Source organism: Callithrix jacchus, chromosome 8 (assembly GCF_049354715.1).
Source record: "Callithrix jacchus isolate 240 chromosome 8, calJac240_pri, whole genome shotgun sequence".
Taxonomy (NCBI): domain Eukaryota; kingdom Metazoa; phylum Chordata; class Mammalia; order Primates; family Cebidae; genus Callithrix; species Callithrix jacchus.
In genome coordinates, this window is record NC_133509.1 from 2,661,301 (window position 1) to 2,675,347 (window position 14,047).

Genomic DNA, 14,047 nt, shown 5'->3' on the forward strand with positions numbered 1-14,047 from the left:
TTAAAGATTGCTCTAAAATACCTATAAATTATGAAACCCACAATAAATGATAAATTACTGCTGTTCTTGTATTTTTTAACAGAAAAGTAGTATAGGATCAGATTTTTTAAATAAACAAACTTTGCTCACAGAGTACCTTTTAAACAGTGTTTCATATCTCTATAAAAGAGCTGAATAATAAACCACTGACAACCCAGAACAGACAAGGTGTAGTGAATTTAGGTGGAGGATTTAATCATTGAAAAAAGCAAAGTATCCTTGTTTATCCAAAAAGCAAATAAGCAACTTAAGACATGAGAACCAAGCCTACACTTAAGGTTTTACAGAAGGATAAAGTAAGCTACGCAGGGGCGTGGCTGAGCTATGATACACTATCAACTGGTCATCTGTTTTTTTTTTTTTTTTTTTTTGAGACGGTGTTTTGCTCATTACCCAGGCTGGAGTGCAATGGCGCGATCTCGGCTCACTGCAACCTCCGCCTCCTGGGTTCAGGCAATTCTCCTGCCTCAGCCTCCTGAGTAGCTGGGATTACAAGCACGCGCCACCATGCCCAGCTAATTTTTTGTATTTTTAGTAGAGACGGGGTTTCACCATGTTGACCAGGATGGTCTCGATCTCTTAACCTCATGATCCACCTGCCTCGGCCTCCCAAAGTGCTGGGATTACAAGGTGTGAGCCACCGTGCCCGGCCAACTGGTCATCTTTTATTCAGCCCTAGTACCTTTCCGTGCTATTAACAGACCTTCACTACAACTCCTCATTTATCCCTTATTTTTACATTCTGCAAGTATTAAATATGTACTTTAATACCATATACTATAGTTTGACAAATATCAGACACCATCTGTCTAACATTCTTACCTTTACTCCTCCCACTATACAGACCATGTTCTGTTGCTTTGTTAGTGCCCTAAAAACTTAGGTAGGTTTTTCAGAGCAAAGGAGGGGAGATCCTATTTTTACAGTAAAATAGGACATCTCATGTGAACATCCTACATCAGTCAACATTTTCCCCTTTTCCTTCTGGGATTCATCCGAAAGTCACACAACCAAATTCCACAAATTGGTTTCTCATTGAAACTAGGAGTCAGACAAAATCCACAGACTCCACAATATATGAAAGCACTACCCAAAGCAGCCAATATCAGGCAGATGGCATTTAGCTAGAAGTAAACCAGAGAAGTAAAGGGGACTCAGTGTAACGGATATTAAAGGGACAGTAAAAATATACATGTTAAAGCTGAAACACATGTTGTGAATCACAAAGGTAGATCCTTTGTTTGCAAAAACAGGTGCAGAAACTGGGGCAACAAGGATGGCAGCAGAAGTACTCCAGACCTGATTGAGTACAGAAAAGCAGAAAGGCAGTGCTACATAAAGAATCAGACACGCAAGTCACAATTGCAGGAAGCTTCCTGCCCAGCAAAAAGCTGTTTAAACCAGCTAGCAAGCTGTGAGACTATCGTGGCAACCTATGCTTCCTCCTAAAAGAAGCTTGTATAAAACAGCTGGCCCAAGAAAATCCAACTTGTTAAACACAATAGGAATTCACATCTAAACAAAAATACTGTATAATAAAGGAAGGCAAATAACCAAAAAATGTAAAATTCTAACAAAAACATCAGAAACATGTTGCCAGGGAGCAGATATAGATGAAAAAAGTAGTCACAAATTTTAAAAACATAATGAAGCAATTGTCTCTATTTGGAAGACCACAAAGCAAGAAGAGATGCCAAGACAATAAGACATTTAGAAGAAAAGAAAAAGGAGTGGCAAAATCCAGGGTGAAAGTATAGGAAAAAAAATAAAATCAGAGACATGAAGAGAAGTTAGGAAGGAATACAGTGGTGAGCAGACATTGCAAATAAAATAAACAGACATTAGTAGGAGAAAAGTCAATTTTTAAAAATTAAGGATTAGGAAAAAAATTACATATGCCAGGCAAAGAAGATAAAACAAATTCATATTGAAGATGACATTGTATGGAATAAATATTTTAAAATACAACTCAAATCAAGTGTGCTAAACCCAAATACGCAAGTTGAAAGAACAAGGTGTATACCAGAGAGGATTCACCCGAAATTCCCAACACCAAGTTATATCATTAAAAATTTATCAGTCTTCAAAACATAAAGAATGTAGACCACCAAAAAGCTGTAGACAGTCAAACAAAAAGATCAAACCACTTATAAAAGGCAAAGTAATTCAGTTTGTCCCAGATTCCTCAACAGCAACACTGAATACTAGAAAAAGGGAGCTACACCAACAAAATCCTGATAGTGGGATTCAATTTACTTTATATAAAGTCAAACTGTCTTTCCAGAATGGACTATAGTCAAATTGCTTTGAACACGAACGACCTCACAGAAAAAAGTTTTCAGACTCTTCCTAAATGAAATTACTGCTGAATGAACTTCAGCCAAAGAGAAAACCAAATAAACCATTACAAAAACACTGATGATGAACACTGGATATATTTACTGCAGAAAAAGATCCAAAAAAATATAACATAAGGTTTTAAAAAAATGTAATGTCATATGCCCTGAAAATGGAAAAATTGTACAACCAACAAATAAAAATTGGGAGAGGATAAAAGAACAAAGAGTATAAGGCCAAGAGTAAACTGACTGCCTCACATATAGTAGCAGTTCATCAAGGAGTACCAGAGCCATCACATAAAGTAACTTAGGTACAGGCATTTTAATAGCAAAGGTAAACAAACGCTCAGGCAATATTGACTAAAATCAGTTAGCAAAAGGCAAAGATGGGTAGGTTAAAAACAGGAAGTTTTGTGCTACTTTAATCTTTCCTCATAGAAAACAACAGTAGAGAATGGATAATGGAATAGAAGACGAGTGGAGTTATACATTCAAATCAGGAAGATAACCAGGAGAACAAAACTACAGCTACACACACATAAAGCAACCACACTGTGAAAGGGTTTTAAAAGAGAAAGGATTAATGAAAAATTTTAACAGAGCTAAAACCAAATAAATCTATCATACTGGTAAATCTAAACTCATTATTAAAAGAAGAGATTTTCACATAGGATCACAAAAGAAAAATCAACTTTTCTCAAAGCAAAAGGCACACCTAAAACAAAGTAATTCAGAAGAGTTGAAAATAAAGGAATAAACAAAGAATACACCAGACAAATGGAAACCATAACAGGGGTTGTGAGCATAACATAACGGTAGAATTTGGGCTGAAAGGCACTAAACATTAAGACCAAGAAAAGGATATCTTATTAAAATGCTAAAGGATACATTCACAATACAGTTATTTCATTTTATTTTTGAGATGGAGTTTCACTCTGTTGCCCAGGCGGGAATGCAGTGGCTCCATCTCAGCTCACTGCAACCTCCACCTCCCAGGTTCAAGTGATTCTCCTGCCTCAGCCTCCCAAGTAGCTGGGACTACAGGCATGTGTCACCACGTCAGGCTAGTATTTTATATTTTTAGTAGAGATGGGGTTTCACCATGTTGGCCAGGCTGGTCTCAAATTCCTGGACTCGGCCTCCCAAAGTGCTGGGATTATAGGCATGAGCCATGACGCTTGGCCTCACAATACAGTTCTAAAAGCTAGATTCTTCTATATCGCAAAAAACAACAACTTTGAGACAAAATTGCAATATATAAAAGAAAATACTGATAATGAAAGATGTGGCTTGAAATTTGGTGTTTCTCAATCCAGGACAGATCGACTGGACTAAATGGAAGCAAAGACGCAGAAATATAAATATAATTAATAAGGTATATTTGGTTGATAAATACCAAATTCCATACCCCAAAACAGAAATAATAGACCTATTTTCAAGTGGCCACATAATATTAAATAGCCCCTACACTTCACACACACACACACAGAAAAGGTATTTGTGAAAGCTTGGGGTTTACCATTAAAGAAACTGAGTTTTAAAAGCCAGTTATGCCAGTTAATTGGTTATACAATGAGAAAAATATCTCAAAGAATTTTCTAAGGATTAATGAAATAATGTATTTAAAGCTTAGTATTGTATCTGATACATGGACTTAGATAAATTTTTTTTATTGTTATAGAATATTTGATATTTAAATATTTTTCCATTGAAAGAAAACATTATTTATATCCTAGTGTTCTCCCATCTATCTATAATAACGGCAAAAAATCATTCACAAATAATCTAAGAATCATATTATTTTCAAAATAAAAGTTATAATATTAAAACTTTAACTGATGCATAAACATATATAAACCAGAAAAAGTCCCCACAGATTTAAACTTTCCCTTCCTAGATTTGGAGACTATTCTTTCAAGATTTCCTTATGATATAAACACAAATATTGTTCAATTTTATCTTCAACTTAGTTCAGTTGTAAGAAATACAATTTCTTACAATGATAGAGATACTTTCCTTATTTAAAATGTCATAGTGTTTTATTAAATTAGTATGAAAATTCTACGAAGTTTTGGTTGTTTCTACTAGAAGTAATTACAAACCATGAAGTAACACACAAAAGCCACATTTTGGAGAATGCTGCCATTCTCGCCAGGTGCAAAGGTATACATAACATGCTACAATTTCTGTATGAAATGGAAAACAAGAACATTCGAGTCATACTAGGAACCAGGTAAAGAAGACACCAAGGTAAGATTCTTCACTTCCATTTATTTGTAGGCTTTTTAGCTTTAAATCATGTGACTGTATTACTCCCTACTAAGAAAATTAGATAGATAACTAAAAAATACAGTCTTTTTTTTCATCTGTAATACAAAACATGAAAAAACATTTGATCAGAAATCTCATCAAAACATTCCATAGAACAGGAAAACTGAAAGTACCTCTACAGGATCATTCTCCTGTAAGGCCAAAGCACAAAGTGCAGTCCAGGGCTATACTCTGACAGTAAGGACAGACCAAACACAATTGTGTATGTGAATAAGAAGACAGTATTTAGAATTTTTTAAGCTCCCTTTTTTTTCTACTTTTTTGTAAAATGCTGAATTTCAATAAAAATGTGTAAACCTCTGAAATAGCAAAAACTTTTCCTAAGTTACTTCTTTGCCATTGTACCAAACTCCTTCCGTCTTTCCTTATATAATCTACGTCCTTTTTTTTATTTTTTTCTCCCTTCCTGTCATTTATACTGGGCATGTAAGGAGAGTACAACACAGCAGGATACTATAATATCTACTAAAATACTTTAAGCATTACCTAAACCTCATACTTCATTAGTACTTTGAACATTTCTTAAAACCTAAATTCAAGGCCTTCCTGCACCAATAAAAAGCTCAAATTAATTTATACAATTATATGAACTACATTCTAGACTGAATTAAAACAATTATTTCATATGAAAAGCTCCAACATTTCGAGTTTATACTTGAGTGTTAAAAACTAAAATGTAAAACTCAGATTTTCATTGTGTAATTGACATGCATGTTAACATTACACAAAAATAAGGTAACAGAATTTTTAAGTTATATGCAAAGTAAATACATAAGAAAATGCCTGTTTTATAAGAAGTTTAAAGAGTATGACCTAATAAATTAATCTGATTAATACATTTTTATTTAGAATTAAAATACTAAACATTCATTATATTACACACAACCTTAAGTTTTAAAATTTGATGATTTATAAGGAATTTTAGAATCTATATAATGATTATGAATGTAAATTTTTACTTAAATGGAAGTACCAATGAGATTATTTCTGGAGAAACCATTAATTACCGTTATCATCAATATTTTTAGAAATGTGCAAACTTTTTACAAATTAAATAATGAAAGAGTTTTACCTTCATGTGATTTTTCAAAGGATCCAAAAGATTGAAATGAATGTTGCACTTTGGACAAGCTCTTGGAAAAGGCGTTCCATTTTTAGATTGATTTGATGTGGTATTTGCACCTAAAACAAATTCAGAATATTTATGATTCAAATTCATCACTTTCTAACCTTAAAACTAATAATACATTTAAAAATTATAACCATTTCTAAAATGTATGTATAAATACAGTAACTTCTTTTTACATAGCAGATTTTATATTTACCTTTTGCTGACATAGCCTGGGAAGATGTCACTGAAGGAGACTTAACTGAAGGTGATGCAGCTGAGGAATCTGCTCCACAAACACTTTCGCTAGGCTTCGGCTTCTTTGCATTAACATTATTAACTTCAGAAGTAGAAGGGCGTTTTGATAAAAATGAACTTTCATTCATACCTACATGATTTAAATTGTGAGAAACTATTTTTTAAAATTAGGATATTATTTACATCTGAGTAAAAATACTTTGGAGCTAAATTGAAGGTAATATAATTAAATTATCATATCATGACAATAATGATAAAACAATGTGATTCAAACTCAAGGGTATAAAGAAATTGCACATATATTTATCACGGACTACATATATTTAAATAATTTAGAAAATAATCCCTCGATGAAAGAAAATTTTATATATGACTTCAAATAAAGCAACATGTAAATAGCTATTTTAAAGGGAGCCAGATCAAAATATTCCAGCCAAAAAAAATGCATACTATGAATAAGTTCTGACAAATGAATTATCTTTAGCTGCTTAAACGTACATTTAGTACATTAGAGTTTGTTAAAAAAAACAATTATCTGTTTCAAAAATGTAGAGATACTCTTTAAGATGCTTTTTTTATTTAACAACTTAAAATGTCTAATGGAATTTAGTTCTTTTCCTACCTAACAAACTGAAGAGTGGTCTACTCTCATGGCTTTGGGTGGTATTATCCATTTATCGCTATGGTGGAAATAACTAACCTTGAATGATAATACTTCATTCATTTATATGAAAGGACACATAAGGGAAGTTGTAAGCATAAAGATTTTCACACTATGTTCCCCAGAGATTAATGAGTCCACTTTAGAGAATATATTGAACATGTCTAACAGAGACACTCTTTTTGTTTTATTAAAATTTTTCATTAAAAATTTGTGTATATAAGGATTTCGTTCCTAAAAATACTTTCCCATTTGAAAACCATGTTAAGGCTGAAGGATTTTAGTTTTATTTAATGCATTCACAAGAGAAATGAGGATATCCAGGCTATAACAAGGCTCAAAAAAGTCTTTTTTTTTGAAAATAACATACAACTTTGTAAAAGAGATTCCAAAACTGTACGTCATATTTTAATTCTCCCAATTGTACATTAAAAGTAAAAATGGTAAGGTAAATATATTAGAAACATTCCAAGGTTTTAAGTCAGACAAGTTCAAATCCATACCTCGTCACTCTCTAGTATGTATACTTAGCTTTATTAATTTCTCTAAGCCTCAGTTTCCTCTTTTATAAAGTAATCTATAATACCCTATTTTACAGAGCTGCTTTAAGGGCCAAACAAGATAATGTACTTACAGCACCCAAAAAAAATCTGTGACACAGAAAAAACTCATTAATAAATTACAGCTGTTATCATTACTAACAAAATATTTTACATTTAACTTAGAGGGGAAAAAATATTATAATAGATTCACCTGTCAACCTTTTAATAAGTGCAACCATTCCAGCAAAATAAAAGGCATTATACTACTTGGTTTCTCTGTTTAATCCTTTTGAGATAACATAAAAATGATTTTTTCCCTCTTCAAAATACTTGATTACTGATAGATATACTGTAGGTACACGGGAAAGATTCTGGGTAATCACATTCACATTCTTGTGAGATGTTTAAGTTACTTGAAAAACCAAGGAATGCTGGAATTCTGAATTAAGCATCTGATTACATTGCAGGCTAGACAGGAAAAATAGACTGCTTTAAGATTTTTAAAATAAGAAATCTCAAGATTAAACAAAATCACTTTGTATTTGTTTTAAATTTTGATGCTTTAACTTATTTATCTCTGTTGTGTTTGGCTTATGCTATACCCTACCCTCAACAGTTCTCTCACCTCTGGTAAAATCCTATTCTCATTCAAGATTTAGCTCAAATCCAGTCTTCTCCAAACCCCCACAATATCCCTAGATGGTAGTCTGTTAATCATGTAGTCTGTATCATTCATAATAACTGTGTTGTCAAGTCTTTTAATGCTTATACTGTATTCTCACATTTCACTTGGATTTGGGCATTAAAAATTTTCTAGCAAAGTAGAGCAGGAATTGAAATTACATGTGCAAATGAATGGTTCCAAATGTGAAGAATGAATGCATTATACAGAAAAAAAAATGGAAATCTCCCTTTTAACAATATGAGAAAATCAAAGTGGTTATGTAACTTAATAGAGACTAAAGAAATCTTAGGGATAGAGGATCAAATCATCCTACTTACTGCTCAGGCTAAAGTCCCACTCTGAAGTAGAACACTTACAGGAATAACAGGAATCATTATTTCTCCTTATTCCCAAGAAGTTTCAAAAATTCAGACTTTCTCTATAATAAAGACTATATGCTTTATAAAACTAGACTTAAGACAACTATATTTTCTCAGTGTTTCTTTTGATTCTTAACTATTTCACAAATCAGATGGTTACTAAATAATTAACTGACACCCAGAGAGGTGAATAACAAATCAAGTATTATCACAATGGAAAAACAGTCTAAGTTTATAATAAAAGTTAGTATTACTATTACAAAAACTGGGAGAGGGTTTGGTACATTCTCCACACTAATTTGTTAGTGAATCCAAAAATTCCAAAAAAATCACGTATAAGTCTATTTAGTCAAATATTTGGATACAAACTGCTAATATACAAAGAGGAATTGCCTTGATTTTTCAATTAGATAAAATTCTTTTGTAATACCCTAATTTATTTTAGATTAATGAAAAACTTTGTTATAGTATACAATCAAAGAACCTTCAATGTTGTTCAACAGGGAAAGTTCATTAATCCTTCAATGTACATTAATTACTTATTTTGTGCAAATCACTATTTATTGTGGGCAGTTTATAATACCACCTTATACTCATATTCAACTATCATGCTGAAACAATATATTACAAGAGAAAGACATTAAACTAATTAAGAAATCAACTGTAACCATGTATTTTTCACACTTAGTGTCCAAAGAAATGAATCCTTTTTTTTTAACAGAGTATTTATGCTGAGAAGTTCTCTAACTCACAGAAATTATTTTAATATTTCTCAACTATGGTTAGCTCCAAGTGAGAATGAGCTTAAAGTTGGTTACTTAATAGGAAGAAATAAAATATTCTGTCATTAAACAGGATTTTACAGAAAATTACCCAAGAAAGGTACTCAAGAACTACTAGTGACATTCCACCTTACAATACATGATACACTTCCCACAAGGGCGGGGCTTCAAAACAGAAAGCCAATCTCACATGCATATTCATCAAGTTTCTTTTTATAATCTTTATGAAAAAAAAAAAATACTAAAACCAACCTGCTATAGAAAGTGTTGGTCTCCCTTGGTAATGTGATAACCGTGATAACCCTGTATCCTGGGTCAAGTCAAACAGTAACTCTGACGACTTATTAGACACAACTCGTGATGAGTTTGTTATATAACCCTGTTAAATAGTTCAAAGGAAAAATAATACATTTATTCAACAGTTAAAATTATTTCAATATAATTATATATTATGTAATTTTATATAATTATATAGGAATTTTATTCTGTAGACTTTTATAAAGGTAAACTTAATTGCTTGCCCAATATTCTTGGGAAACCCTTTGATGACTCAATTATTAATAAGTTAATAACACAAAGATAATTGCTACTTTGCCAAAATGATCATCTACTGAAATTGAAAGCAAGCTATTATTTAGAGCTGGTTTACTGCTGACTAGAAAACTAAAATGGGGGACAAATTCTTAGTCCAACTTTTTCAAGGTAAAAGAAACATAAACCAACGTTATATCAATAAGATTGATACCCTGTAAACAACTTCAAAAGACGCAGTATCCCCATTAAAGGGCAAATAACAGAACTTAGCAAAATCTTTGGGCAAAAGCAAGGAGAAAAATAAAAACCATATTGATGTGATCAAAAAAATTAAAAGCTTCTACGCCTTTAAAAACCCCACATCTGAGATATCAGGGCAAACAAATGGAATCAATCCACAGTAGTGTGCATCAGTGTTAAGGATGAATATATCACATAATATGAATTTTGAAATCATCTTTATTGGACAAAGGTTAAAAGCTATACGTCAGAAGGAGAACAAATGGGCCCCACACATGTTCCATCATCCCATAGAAAGCCACGGCAGGCCAGGAATCTTCTGTCTCATCAGTCAAATACAAAAGCATCGGGTCAGTAGAGTGAACAAGTAAGAACGCCAGGCAGACAGGGTTTAGAATAGAAGTTGTTTATAGAAGTAATTTGGGCCAGCTGTCCTGTTCCTGGAGGCCTCCGGATGCAAAGGAAGTTTTACCCTTCTATCAGGAGAAAGGGTGGTCCAAACTAAAAGGAAGATCTTAAGAAGAGAGGAGTGAAAGTATGAGATGAATGATAATGTGGTCAAGTATAAAGCAGCATAAATGTATAATATCTATGAGCATACATATACATTTAGTGTACATAATTATGAAAAGTATGGTCAATATAATTTGGGGACATATACTCCAATATTATAATACATTAAATATAGTGATACACACATACACAAATAAACTCCAATACTATTAATACTTCTAAAAGATACTCATCGTGGACAATAAGCTCTCAGAGTGAGTTTCAGGCCATTCTACATGTCATAATATATAACAAGAAAAGTTTCAAGATTAATAATGACTAAAAATTAAAAGAAAAAAGACCATCAGTTTAGGAAAAATATGGGCAAAAGACACAAACTAAGAGAATTCAGAAATACAAATGAACAACACATACAAAATACCTTTTTTCCAAATTCCTAGCCAAAGAAATGCAATAAAACAGCAATGTTTAATGAATAAATTGGCATATTACCATAATATCGATTATAAAATTAGTTAGTTAGCCACTACTCTTAAAATTTTCAAGGTAATGGAAGACAAAGAATGAATAACTAGAAAATAGAGTAGACTAAAAAGAAATAACTGCAAAGTGGGATTCTGAATAAGATACTGGGCATGAAAAAGAACATTAATGGGAAAACTGATGAAATTCCAGTAAAGGTCTATAGTTGAATTAATGTTAATTACCCAGTAGTGATAAAATGTTAACATAACGGGAAACTGGGTAAAGGGTATATGAAAACTGTTTGCACTATTTTTTCTGTGTCTAAGATTAGTGTGAATCAAAAAGTAATGGTAACATTCACCATTGGCAAAGTCGAGCTCATATTTTAGTACAATTTATCTGCATAAAAACTTTGGCAGTAGCTAGGAGAGCCTTGAAAAGGTTCACCTCCGCTCTCCGTGCCGGTAGTGGTCATGTTCCTAAAACCCACCAGACTTTCTGTAAGAAGTGTGGCAAGCACCAACCCCACAAAGTTACACCATACAAGAAGGGCAAGGATTCTCTGTATGCCCAGGGAGAGCGGTGTTAGGACAAGAAGCAGAGCGGCTACGGTGGGCAAACTAAGCCGATTTTCTGGGAAAAGGCTAAACTACAAATAAGGCCTCAGTGCGTTGAGCCCAACTGCAAATCCAAGAGAATGCTGGCTGTTAAAAGATGCAAGCATTTTGAACTGGGAGGAGATAAGAGAAGAGGCCAAGTGATCCAGTTCTAAGCATCATCTCTTCTTTTATAAAGACAATAAAATCTTGAGTTTATGTTAAAAAAAAAAATAAAAATAAAAGGTTCACCTTTTATCTATTCCATTTTTAATAATCTGTGGTAATGAAATAAAAATGTTGAAGGAAAACTTAATTATAACAGCAAAACAATTATAACCTGTATGTCTAACAATGGAGAAATGATTAAACTAATAAACTATTGTGCAAAAACATCACTTTATTTTTCTTTTTTGAGACACAGTCTCACTCTGTCTCCAGGTTGGAGCGCAGCAGTGCAATCTTGGCTCACTGTAACCTCTGCCTCCTGGGTTCAAGCGATTCTCCTGCCTCAGCCTCCTGAGCAGCTGGGACAGCGTGTGCCACCATGCCCAGGTAATTTTTGTATTTTTAGTAGAATCCTGTTGTACTAAAAATAGTATTTTAAAATTGTATTTTTAGTATAATCCTGTACTAAAAGTAGTATTTAAATATTTTCAGTATATCCTGTTGGCCAGATGGTCTTGATCTCTTGACCTCATGATCCGCCCACCTCGGCCTCCCAAAGTGTTGGGATTACAGGCATGAGCCACTGCACCCGGCCAAATTAACATTTTTTTTTAAGGAATACCCAGTAACATGTTCCAAGTAGAATGTTCAGTATACAGAAATAATGTTCAGATACAGAAATATGTATTTATGTATACTATATGGTCCTCTTCTCACTTTTCCAAAATCTCTCCCAAAATATATATTATTTCATAAGAGAAATCTAAAGCTTTTATTATTATAAATTAAGGAATATTTAAGTTTGGAGAATTCTGCTTTGTTACCAACTTTTCTATTGATGTGGGTTTGTTAAGAAGTTATGGAAATAAGCTATTAATGCAACTCAAACTAATTCTAGAATTTGAGGCCTAATAGGTAGATGTAGGCATTTGGGCTTTAACATGTAGCATTTAAAAAAAAAAAAATCATATGCCCTATGATTTAACAGTAATAAAACATAATCCTACTTCAAAGTAAACATTTTCTCCAAATATCTGTGAAATAATGTAACAGTTACTTCTGAATTTCAAGTAATTTGCCTTTCAAACTAAATCATAGCCACAGTTGTTTGTTTTAAATGTACATGCTCTTCATGGTGCATGTATCATATCAAGCAACTATCACAATAATACTAATAAAGACCTAATATTATTCCCAATTTTATAAATAGGTAAACTAAGGTTAGGTGTGGTCGAGTAAGGCTCCCAATACAGCCCCACTTGCTGCTAATGGAGCTGGAATTAGAAACCAGGTCTGACTGATTACAAAGCCCATGACCTTAAGCTGTATCACATTGACTTTCTAGGTGATAATAATATATCACATCCCTGCCAACCTGAAAGCAATGTTGAGATACATTTCATGAAAAGTAAAATCACAAATACAAAATGACATAAAATGAAAAACTACTAATTATAATTTATTAACATAGCTTCCAAAAGTCAGAGAAAAGTCCCTTAACCAGGATTCTCAATTTATTCCAGAATACACCTCTTTCATTCTTAACTTGGACTGTGCGTAAGAATTACACTTGAAGCATTTTTAAGAAGCTATCACTTCTGGGTCCTTGCCAGACCAACTGGCAAAACCTCTTATTTTTTAAAAGAACCCAAGGACTGGGAATGATGAACTAAGGTGCTCTGATTTAAAAACTATGTTCAATTCTGAGGCAGAAAATAATCTGATTTCTAACTCTTATTACACCAAACATAACAACTCTTGCTTTTGTTTTCCCCTCCCTGGGTCCAATGTTGGAAAGATTTTTACCTAACAAACTATCAAATAATGTTCTTTTTCCAATTTTTTTTCTCTCAAATGCCAAACAGCTTATAATAAGCATGAGAAAACCACTGAGTTAATTTGATTCCAACTAATAGCAAAGAATTGTTACACTCTGGATAGCTTTCCAGCTATCTTCAAGAACATCTATTACATTTTTTTTTGAGACAGAGTCTCACTCTGTCACCCAAGCTAAAGTGCAGTGGCGTGATCTTGGCTCACTGCAACCTCTGCCTTCCAGGATCAAGTGATTCTCCTGCCTCAGCCTCACAAGTAGCTGGGATTACAGGTATATGCCACCACGCCCAAGTAAGTTTTGCATTATTAGTAGAGACAGGGTTTTGCCCTGCTAGCCAGGCTGGTCTTGAACTCTTGATACCTCAGGTGATCCAACCGCCTCAGCCTCCCAAAGTGCTGGGACTACAGGTATGAGCCACCACGCTTGGCCACCTATTACATTTTTTAAAACATCAGAAATAGCCTGTGGAACCTTAGATCATAGATGATTCAAGATAGAGACTGAGCAGTCTCCCTTATTGTTCTTATTATATAAAGAAAATACATTTTTAGGAAAATTTACTACTACTTTTCTGAGACAGTGGTGCCCTA

At 33.2% G+C, this 14,047-nt stretch overlaps 1 protein-coding gene across 41 annotated transcripts in view; it reads right to left on the reverse strand.

The window, feature by feature from the left end:
• The window catches only part of ZNF280D (zinc finger protein 280D), a 105,291-nt gene that overhangs the window by 57,883 nt on the left and 33,361 nt on the right, over window positions 1–14,047 (reverse strand). For all 41 annotated transcript variants that reach the window (XR_013520626.1, XR_013520625.1, XR_013520628.1 and 38 more), the window contains 3 exons: window positions 9,357–9,483; window positions 6,035–6,205; window positions 5,782–5,891 (listed from right to left, as the gene is read on the reverse strand). Coding sequence is in view for 37 of the 41 variants with exons in the window: in XM_078333213.1 (XP_078189339.1) it covers window positions 5,782–5,891; window positions 6,035–6,205; window positions 9,357–9,483 (408 nt within the window). In the remaining 4 variants the exon portion in view is untranslated. The remainder of the gene's footprint in view (window positions 1–5,781; window positions 5,892–6,034; window positions 6,206–9,356; window positions 9,484–14,047) is intronic.